General features: G+C 47.0%; 1 protein-coding gene across 1 annotated transcript; it reads left to right on the top strand.

The window, feature by feature from the left end:
* The first annotated feature begins 1,723 nt into the window (after positions 1 to 1,723).
* On the top strand, positions 1,724 to 5,251 carry olfcn1 (olfactory receptor C family, n1). Its single transcript, XM_045687100.1, has 6 exons — positions 1,724 to 1,860; positions 1,977 to 2,262; positions 2,481 to 3,305; positions 3,402 to 3,626; positions 3,799 to 3,922; positions 4,096 to 5,251. Exons 1-6 carry the CDS (start codon positions 1,742 to 1,744, stop codon positions 4,986 to 4,988), a joined length of 2,472 nt encoding a protein of 823 aa, XP_045543056.1. The 5' UTR covers positions 1,724 to 1,741; the 3' UTR covers positions 4,989 to 5,251.
* Positions 5,252 to 10,653: the final 5,402 nt, after the last annotated feature.

Raw genomic sequence — 10,653 nt, 5'->3', positions numbered from 1 at the left:
GTGTCAGATGAATACCCTAAAAATTGTCAAAGACTCCAGCCACCCTGGTCATAGAATGTTCTCTCTGCTACCGCACGGAAGCGGTACCGGAGCGCCCAGTCTTTGTCCAAGAGGCTTCTAAACAGCTGCTACCCCCAAGCCATAAGACTCCTGAACATCTAATCAAATGGCTACCCAGACTATTTACATTGCCCACCCTTTTACACTGCTGCTACTCTCTGTTGTTATCATCTATGCATAGTCACTTTAATAACTCTACCTACATGTACATATTACCTCAACCAACCGGTGCCCCTGCACATTGACTCAGTACCGGTACCCCCTGTATATAGTCTTACTATTGTTATTTAAATGCTGCTTTTTAATTACTTGTTACTTTTATTTCTTATTCTTATCCATATTTTTTAACTGCATTGTTGATTAGGGGCTCGTAAGTAAACATTTCACTGTAAGGTCTACACCTGTTGTATTCGGCGCATGTGACTAATAACATTTGAATTGTTTGAGAGAAAAACACTGTTTGTGTGTATTGAACATTTCTGGGATCATTCATTTCAAAACTGCATCATATGCAGCCATGATTGGGAATCCCACAGGGCGGCGCACAATTGGCCCAGCGTCGTCCGGGTTTGGCCGGGGTAGGCTGTCATTGTGTCACATATTGTTACGGGAGCGACGCAGGAGATGAGAAGCAGGTTTATTAGCTGATGGACATGAAACGGAACAGGAACACTTAACAAACACAATACGGAACAAGGCGGACACAGGGAACACAACCAAGGAACAGAAAGATGTACAGGGGGTAATAAACAAAGTGAAGGAGTCCTTTAGCATACTTACTCAACAGGATTCTGCTTAATCATGTAAAAACTATTGAATGAGCACAAAAAACGTGCTATGATTTATTGATTTTGATGATATTAGTGATTTATTTCTTGCCAAGAAGAAATGAAGCAACCTCACATTAGAAACAGGCAAGTGGCGCCCTCGTCTAGCCACACTGGTACTACTATATATTACAAACACGGCCATGATGCTTCATTCCCTTTCTAAAAGATGTTTGATGGTTCCTCACCCTGAGGGCCAGGACAAACTGTAATCTATTCTTCGCTTTTCTTAAAATAAACTTCAGCAAAATTTTGCCAAGTCAAGTCCAGTAAAGTTAGCATAAGCGTGTGGTAGCTGTTTAAAGATCCTTACTGTAAAGTGTTACTACCATGTTTATCGTTCCATAAAGCCGTTAAACCATTTTGAATGAGAATTCCGTGTTTTTAAAGGTTCTAGTCCCCCTCTACAATAGAAATAGATAGGTTCTTTATTCTCTATTGTTCTATAGTCCCTTTTAAGCTATGTGTATATCATATTGTTGTACCCACTAATTTTGCCAAGTGGTGCCATCCAAGAATGCCAGTGCTGAACCCTCTGGGAGAAGCATCACTGAGGAGGTTTTCCAGTGGGCACACCCCCTACCTGTCCCCAACACACACACACACACACACACACACACACACACACACACACACACACACACACACACACACACACACACACACACACACACACACACACACACACACATCCACAACAGGAACAGAGGTATATATAAAGCACAGACATAGAACGGAACCCGCTCACAAGATGCTGAGCGATCATGTGTGGACTAGAGAGGGTCATACTCGGCTCATTGCCGTTGCTCTGCATCCACACAGCGTTTGCCTGTGAACTATTGGGCCGGTTTGACATGCCTAGTTTGTTCAAAGCAGGGGATGTCATGATAGGGGGTATTTTCCCTGTATTCAACAAACAAGAGGACAGCAGTGCCTCTTTTGTGAAGGAGCCTGATAAAGTGAAGTGTGCTGGGTAAGTGTGCCACCCGTCTGTACCATGAGATAACAGTTGTGTGTATGTCTGTTCATTCTGATTATTAATTCTTTTTTTTTTACCCTTTTCTTCTCCTTCTAAACCTGCTCTGGCAGATTTGACTTGCGGGCCTTTCGCTGGACCCAAGTGATGATGTTTGCGATTGATGAAATAAACAAAGACAGTAGTCTACTACCCAACGTCTCCCTAGGCTACAGGATCCTTGACTCGTGTGCATCTCCGACCAATACTATACGGGCTGCTCTGACGTTGGTTAGCAGTCCAGTGGAGATCGAGCCCACTGCCCCATGCCTACCTACTATATCTGCCCTTATAGCTGAATCAGGCTCCTCTCAGTCCCTGGCTGTGGCTGGAACACTGGGACCATTCAGAGTGCCAATGGTAAGAGCCACATGCTTAATTTATGATGGGTGTCTAGCTAAATTGAAAAGATGTACAATACCGATGTACTTGATATCCTGTAATGTTTGCATGTCTGGTGTGTGATGTGTTCTCATAATTGTAAAGCTTTTAAATCAAAAATCATACTTAGAGTAAAGATAGGAAGCTTTTCATTGACTTTCTTCTTCGTTCTATAATTTGTTTCTGCATTTTATCAGGTCAGTTACTTCTCTACATGTGCATGTCTGAGTGACAAAGGTAAATACCCCACATTCTTCCGCACCATCCCCAGCGACTACCATCAGGCTAAGGCTTTAGCAGCCCTGGTCAAGCACTTTGGCTGGACTTGGATTGGGGCGATACAGTCCGATAATGACTATGGGCGGAATGGGGTCCAAGCCTTCACTGAAGAGGTTAAAAAACTTGGGGTTTGCATTGCGTTTGTTGGGACGGTGTTACGAACTTACCCAAGCAGTAAAATCCTTGATGTGGTGGACATGATCAAACAATCAACAGTCCAAGTCATCCTGTCCTTTGTTCCTGAGGGGGACCTTTACCCGCTGATGAGGGAGGTGGTGAGGCAGAACATAACGCACATTCAGTGGATCGCCAGTGAGGCTTGGATCACAGCAGCCCGGCCCTCCACCCCTGAAATATACAGCTCCTTCGGTGGTGCCATAGGATTTGTGGTGCGGAAGATGGCCATCCCAAAACTACGACACTTTCTCATGGGCATCAGTCCATACACAGATCGAAAGGCTGCCTTTGTGAGGGATTTCTGGGAGAAGATGGTGGGTTGTTGGCCTCTCTCAGCCGGTGAGCCCTCAGGCTCTGAGAGGAGCAGTAAGACGTGTACTGGAGCGGAGACACTTGTGGACTCACAGGATCTGTTCTTCAACGTCACACAGCTGAGAGTGTCCTATAATGTGTATAAGGCAGTGTATGCTGTTGCACATGCCCTTCATCGCTTAATATTTTGCAAAAAAGAAGGTGAAAGCCCTATGAGACCATGTGTAAATCTATCACAGATACAGCCTAATGAGGTGAGCTGAGGAGGCGGATAAAAAGCATTGACCTTTTTCTTGTCCTACTACTATTCATGCAAAAACATTCATCTTTCTCCTTCTTCTAATTGATAGGTCAGTGATCAACTGAAGACTGTGCATTTCATAAATCAATTCGGTGAGGCTGTGTTCTTTGACGGAAATGGAGACCCCCCTGCCTCGTATGACGTCATCAACTGGCAGCTGAGGGCAGGGCAGGTGCAGCATGTGACTGTGGGCCAGTTTGGCTTAGCTGCTAACCAGGCCTACGAACTCAGCATCCAGGAAGATAGCATAGTCTGGAGGACAGGGAAATCGGTAGCTATAGCAACATACCTTTGACAGAATATTTAGGGTAGAAAGATACATTACAATTATTTATTTATTTACAGTATTTGCATGGAAAATTGTGAACATGTATACTACTATACTACTATACTACTACTAATAATAATATAATATAACTACTATACATATTTACTTTCCTCATTAGATTCCTGTAGCAGTGTGCTCTCAAATCTGCCCTGTTGGAACCAGAAAAGCACAAATCAAAGGAAAATCTGTCTGCTGTTTTGATTGCATCCCCTGTGCTGATGGGACAATAGCCAATGCAACAGGTAAGCCTACACACTGCAATATCAACAGGTAGGTCAACAGTCAACACACTGGAATATCAACAGGTAGGTTTACAATCAACACACTGGAATATCAACAAGTATCCACAGTCAAAATGAAAACTAATTTGTGCTATTAATGAACTATAAGCTGGTGTTGTGTGTGAGTTATTCAGGAGCAGCGGACTGCAGCCCATGTCCACAGGAGTACTGGTCCAACGACGGGAGGGACCAATGCATCCTGAAAACAGTCGAGTTCCTGTCTTACCACGAACCAATGGGGATCGCCCTTACTATGGTGTCCCTGCTCGGGGCCTGCCTGTCGTTTGCCACCATGCTGGTGTTCATCCACTATAAGGACACACCAGTGGTCAAGGCCAGTAACTCTGAGCTGAGCTCTCTACTGCTGTTCTCTCTCTTCCTGTGCTTCCTCTGTCCCCTCACTTTCATCGGCAGGCCCACTGCCTGGACTTGCATGTTGCGCCACACCGCCTTCGGGGTGACCTTTGCCCTCTGCATCTCCTGCATGCTGGGCAAGACCATCGTGGTGGTAACAGCCTTCAGGGCTACGCTGCCCGGCAACAACGTGGCAGGGAAGTTTGGGCCCTCCCAGCAGAGGATCATCGTGTGCTCCTGCACAGTGGTTCAGATATTTATCTGTGTGCTCTGGCTAAACCTGAACCCACCTTACAGGGACTTCAGATATAGTCATAGGAAAATAGTTCTAGAATGTAATACTGGTTCCGAGACTGCATTCTATGCAGTGTTGGGATATATAGGTATTCTTGCAGGGATATGCTTGGTTCTAGCTTTTCTGTCTCGTAAGCTGCCTGATAACTTCAATGAGGCCAAATTCATCACCTTCAGCATGCTCATATTCTGTGCAGTCTGGATCACCTTTATCCCAGCTTATGTCAGCTCTCCTGGGAAGTTCACTGTAGCTGTGGAGATCTTTGCTATTCTGTCTTCCGCCTTTGGATTATTGATTTGTATTTTTGCTCCAAAATGTTATATACTTTTTATAAAACCAGAGAGAAATACCAAGAAACATGTCATGGGGAGGAATTGAAACAAACACTTGTGATGTGCTCAGCTATGGCTATTAAAGTATGTATGACTTGATTATTAAATTAGCTTTGCTTTTGTGTAGCTAGCACTTTAAATAAATGTCTTCTCAGATTGCTGAGTGCTAAAGAATCACATTTGAAAAATATGTATTTTCTGTACTGCACTACTTGTCAAATACTGTATAACTTATCCCTTTCATTCCCCCTGCTGCTGCAGAGTAAATCTAGGAAAAGTGTTTTATAACATTCAGCATGAATGACTACTAATCAGCCTTCTATGTACTGCTTGTTTAATTCCAGTATATACTTGTTTTACCAAGATGTGTGCAGATAGGTCAAATGCTAATAAATAACGCATCATAAAATCTCATGAAGATTGTCTGGTTTTATTTCAGAATAACTTCTTCCTAACCTTAGAGAAATATTTGACATATGATACATGGTCAATATTTGTCACAAGTATCTTCGTCTTCTGACGATAATGCGAAATCGTCATCAGAAAAGGTAGACCAATACGCAGCAGGTGTGCAGTTGTTCATTTTGAACATTTAATTAAATCAACACGAATACAAAAACAACAAACAAGAAAACGAACGATAAACTGACAGTCTGCAAAGCATAGGCTCAACACAGAACAATCACCCACAAATAACACATACAAACACACCCTAATATATGGGACTCTCAATCAAAGGCAGATAGACAACACCTGCCTTCAACTGAGAGTCCCAACCCCAATCAACCAAACATAGAAACACACACACTAGACTAACCATAGAATTAACTAAACATAAACCAAAACCCGGAAATACTAAATCAAACACCCTTTACACAAACACACCACCCCGAACCACATAAAACAAATACCCCCTACCACGCCTTGACCAAACTACAAAACAATTAACCTTATATACTGGCCAGGACGTGACAGTACCCCCCCTTAAAGGTGCTACCCCAGAAGCACCTTAACAAAAAATAACCCCAAGCAACACCAACAAAAAGTCCCCTTTTCTAAAGGGAGGGAAGGGAGGGTGGCTGCCGTCAACGACGGCACTGTGCGACACCCCCCCTCCCCAACCCACCTATTTCTGGAGGTGGCTCTGGTTCCGGCCGTTCCAGGCTGTCGGGCCACTCTGGCATCGCCGAGGGGCAGTCGGGCCAGTCTGGCATCGCCGGGGGACAGTCTGGGCAGTCTGGCAGTTCGGGACAGTCTGGGCAGTCTGGCAGTTCGGGACAGTCTGGGCAGTCTGGCAATTCGGGACAGTCTGGGCAGTCTGGCAATTCGGGACAGTCTGGCCACTCGGGCCACTCCGGCAGTTCAGGGCAGTCTGGCCACTCCGGCAGTTCAGGGCAGTCTGGCCACTCCGGCAGTTCAGGGCAGTCTGGCCACTCCGGCAGTTCAGCGCAGTCTGGCCACTCCGGCAGTTCAGCGCAGTCTGGCCACTCCGGCAGTTCAGCGCAGTCTGGCCACTCCGGCAGTTCAGCGCAGTCTGGCCACTCCGGCAGTTCAGCGCAGTCTGGCCACTCCGGCAGTTCAGCGCAGTCTGACCTCTCTGGCGACTGTTGACTGGCGGGCAGCTCTGGCGACTGTTGACTGGCGGGCAGCTCTGACGACTGTTGACTGGCGGGCAGCTCTGACGACTGTTGACTGGCGGGCAGCTCTGACGATGACTGTTGACTGGCGGGCAGCTCTGACGATGACTGTTGACTGGCGGGCAGCTCTGACGATGACTGTTGACTGGCGGGCAGCTCTGACGATGACTGTTGACTGGCGGGCAGCTCTGACGATGACTGTTGACTGGCGGGCAGCTCTGATGATGACTGTTGACTGGCGGGCAGCTCTGATGATGACTGTTGACTGGCGGGCAGCTCTGATGATGACTGTTGACTGGCGGGCAGCTCTGATGATGACTGTTGACTGGCGGGCAGCTCTGATGATGACTGTTGACTGGTGGGCAGCTCTGATGATGACTGTTGACTGGCGGGCAGCTCTGATGAAGACTGTTGACTGGCGGGCAGCTCTGATGAAGACTGTTGACTGGCGGGCAGCTCTGATGATGACTGTTGACTGGCGGGCAGCTCTGATGATGACTGTTGACTGGCGGGCTGACGCACTATAATCCTGGTGCGTGGTGCTGGTACCAGATATACCAGCTTATGAACACGCACCTCCAGGCTAGTGCGGGGAGTGGGAACAGGACGAGTCGGACTGGGTTGACGCACTTCCGGGTCCGCACGAGAGACAGGAGCTGGAAACCCAGGGCTATGGAGGCGCACAGTCGGTCTAGATCTTACCTCCTGCACAACCCGCCTTGGCTGGATGGAACTAGTAACCCTGTACGAGCGGGGTGCTCGTACAGGGCAGACTGGGCTGTGCAGGGGCCTGATGGTAGCCGTGCGTAGAGCGGGAGTTGGGTAGCCTGGTCCTCGGAGGCGTACCGGCGACCAGATGCGCTGCGCAGGCATCCTCCTACCAGGCTGGATGCCCGCTCTAGCACGGCACCTGCGAGGGGCTGGAATAATGCGCACCGGACTGTGCGTGCGTATGGGTGAGATAGTGCGCACCTCAGCGAAACATAGCGCTCTCCACCCCATACGCTCCTCCATATAACCACGGGTAGCTGGCTTCCGGCTCTTCTTACGCCTAGCCAAACTACCCGTGTGCCCCCCCCAAAATTTTCTTGGGGGTGCCTCTCGTGCATCTCCTTCAGCGTGTCCACTCTGGCCTTGTACCACCGTCTCTCTGCCATGGCTGCCTCAATTTCCCACTGCGGGCGGCGATAATCCCCAGCCTGATGCCAGGGTCCGGCCCCGTCCAGAACTTCCTCCCAAGTCCACTTCTCCCGCCAGTCCAACTCGAACTCCGTCTGCTCCTTCCTCTGCTGCTTGGTCCTTTGGTGGTGGGTGATTCTGTCACACAATAAGTTGTACTCATCCTTAAAAATGTCGTACTGGAGAGAAGAGGACCAAAACGCAGCAGGTATGTGCAGGCTCATCTTGACTTTTATTCACTATCAAAATGAATGCCAAAATAACAAACAAGAAAACGAACGATAAACTGACAGTCTGCAAAGCATAGGCTCAACACAGAACAATCACCCACAAATAACACATACAAACACACCCTAATATATGGGACTCTCAATCAAAGGCAGATAGACAACACCTGCCTTCAACTGAGAGTCCCAACCCCAATCAACCAAACATAGAAACACACACACTAGACTAACCATAGAATTAACTAAACATAAACCAAAACCCGGAAATACTAAATCAAACACCCTTTACACAAACACACCACCCCGAACCACATAAAACAAATACCCCCTGCCACGCCCTGACCAAACTACAAAACAATTAACCTTATATACTGGCCAGGACGTGAGAATATTGCTCATAACTCAGTGGTGAATGTATTATAAGCTTTATTACTAATAAAATAAACTATATTTACAAAAGTATGAAGACACCCCTACAAATTAGTGGATTCAGATATATTTCAGCCACACCCATTGCTGACAGGTGTATACAATCGAGCACACAGCCACGCACTCTCCATAGACAAACATTGGCAGTAGAATGTCCTTACTGAAGAGCTCATTGACTATCAATATGGCACCATCATAGGATGCCGACTTTCCAACAAGTCAGTTTGAAAAATGTATGCGCTGCTAGAGATGCCCTGGTCAACTGTAAGTGCTATTTTTGTGAAGTGGAAAAGTCTAGGAGCAACAATGGCTCAGCCGCGAAGTGGTAGGTTACACAAGCTCACAGAACGGGACCAGGAGTGCTTAAGAGCGTAAAAATCTCACTTCCGAGTTCCACACTGCCTCTGGAAGTAATGTCAGCACAATAACTTTTGTCAGGAGCTTCATGAAATGGGTTTCCATAGCCAAGCAGCCGCACACAAGCCTAAGATCACAATGCGCAATGCCAAGTGGTGTAAAGCTCGCCGCCATTGGACCCTGGAGCAGTGGAAACGCGTTCTCTGGAGTGATGAATCACGCTTCACCATGTGATGATTCTGTGCTTCCAACTTTGTGGTAACAGTTTGGGGAAATCCCTTTCCTGTTTCAGCATGACAAAAAGTGAGGTCCATACAGAAATGGTTTGTCGAGATCGATGTGGAAGAACTTGACTGGCCTACACAGAGCCTTGACCTCAACCCCATCGAACACCTTTGGGATGAATTGGAACGCTGACTGCTAGCCAAGTCTAATCGCCCAACACTAATGCTCTTGTGGCTGAATGGAAGCAAGTCCCTGCAGCAATGTTCCAACATCTAGTGGAAAAAACTTAGAAGAGTGGAGGCTGTTATAGAAGCAAAGTTGGGACTCCACCAACTCCATATTAAAGCCCATGATTTTGGAACGAGATGTTTCGACGAGCAGTTGTCCACATACTTTGGGTCATGTAGAGTATATTGATTATACATACTGATAAGGACTCATTGCATACAAATGTGTCATCCTTTGCGATCAACTGATTCATTAATCTGATTCAAATTAGTCTAGACTTGACAGTTCATGCAGCTTTAGTATTCTGATCATTGACTTCCGAACGCATCATGGGTCTGGTAGCAGAGTCCGGTAGCAGAGAAAACAGTCTATGACTTTGGCGACTGGAGACTGACAATTTTATGGGCTTTCTTCTGACTTCTGACCAAATTGGATCTATGATCGTACGCTATCCATTTCTGTTTTTTGTATGCTATTATAATATATGACAATTAAACAACGATATGAGGCCACACCTGGCCATGATTACAGACACCTGTGTGTGTCTTTTAACACTATATAAATGAGTCATCCCGTAGTGTGTGTCATTTTACCCTGATGAAGACAACTTGCCTGTTGAAACGTAGGACATAAACATTTTTGCATCTGAGCTCCTAGAGTGTGCGGCCCAACTTAATTTTTTTTAAGTGTTCCACTCCGCTAGCCAGCACCTCGCCTAAATAGGTGTGCGTTTCTTTTGCCTCTAGACTTTCCTCTGACACTGCCTATTATATAGGTCCTGGATAGCAGGAAGCTTGGCCCCAGTTTTGTACTGGGCCATACACCCTACCCTTTGTAGCGCCTTAAGGTCACATGCCGAGCAGTTGCCATACCAGGCGGTGATGCAACCGGTCAGGATGCTCTCGATGGTGCAGCTGTAGAACTTTGAGGATCTGAGGACCCATGCCAAATCTTTATCAGTCTCCTGAGGGAGAAAAGGTGTTGTCGTGCCCTCTTAATGACTGTCTTGGTGTGTTTGGACCATGATAGGTCATTGGTGATGTGGACACCAAGGAATTTGAAACTGTCGACCCGCTCCACTACAACCCCGGTGATGTTAATGGGGGACTGTTCGGACCGCCTTTTCCTGTAGTACACGATCAGCTCCTTTGTCTTGCTCACATTGAGGGAGAGGTTGTTGTCCTGGCACCACACTGCCAGGTCTCTGACCTCCTCCCTATAGGCTGTCGTGTCATCAGAAACTTAATGATAGTGTTGGAGTCGTGGCTGGCCACACAATCGTGGGTGAACAGGGAGTACAGGAGGGGACTAAGCACACACTCCTGAGGGGACGCAGTTTTGAGGATCAGTGTGGCAGATGTGTTGTTGCCTACCCTTACCACCTGGGGCGACCTATCAGGAAGTCCAGGATCCAGTTGCAGAGGGAGGT

The sequence above is a fragment of the Salmo salar genome, chromosome ssa09 (assembly GCF_905237065.1).
Source record: "Salmo salar chromosome ssa09, Ssal_v3.1, whole genome shotgun sequence".
NCBI lineage: Eukaryota > Metazoa > Chordata > Actinopteri > Salmoniformes > Salmonidae > Salmo > Salmo salar.
This window is presented reverse-complemented; position numbering and strand designations above follow the sequence as displayed.

Coding starts and splice junctions, on each gene's coding strand:
- olfcn1 (XM_045687100.1), top strand. CDS start 1,742: ATGCCTAGTTTGTTCAAAGCAGGGGATGTCATGATAGGGGGTATTTTC. Junction 1,861..1,976: donor GATAAAGTGAAGTGTGCTGG/GTAAGTGTGCCA, acceptor CTGCTCTGGCAG/ATTTGACTTGCGGGCCTTTC. Junction 3,306..3,401: donor CACAGATACAGCCTAATGAG/GTGAGCTGAGGA, acceptor TCTAATTGATAG/GTCAGTGATCAACTGAAGAC.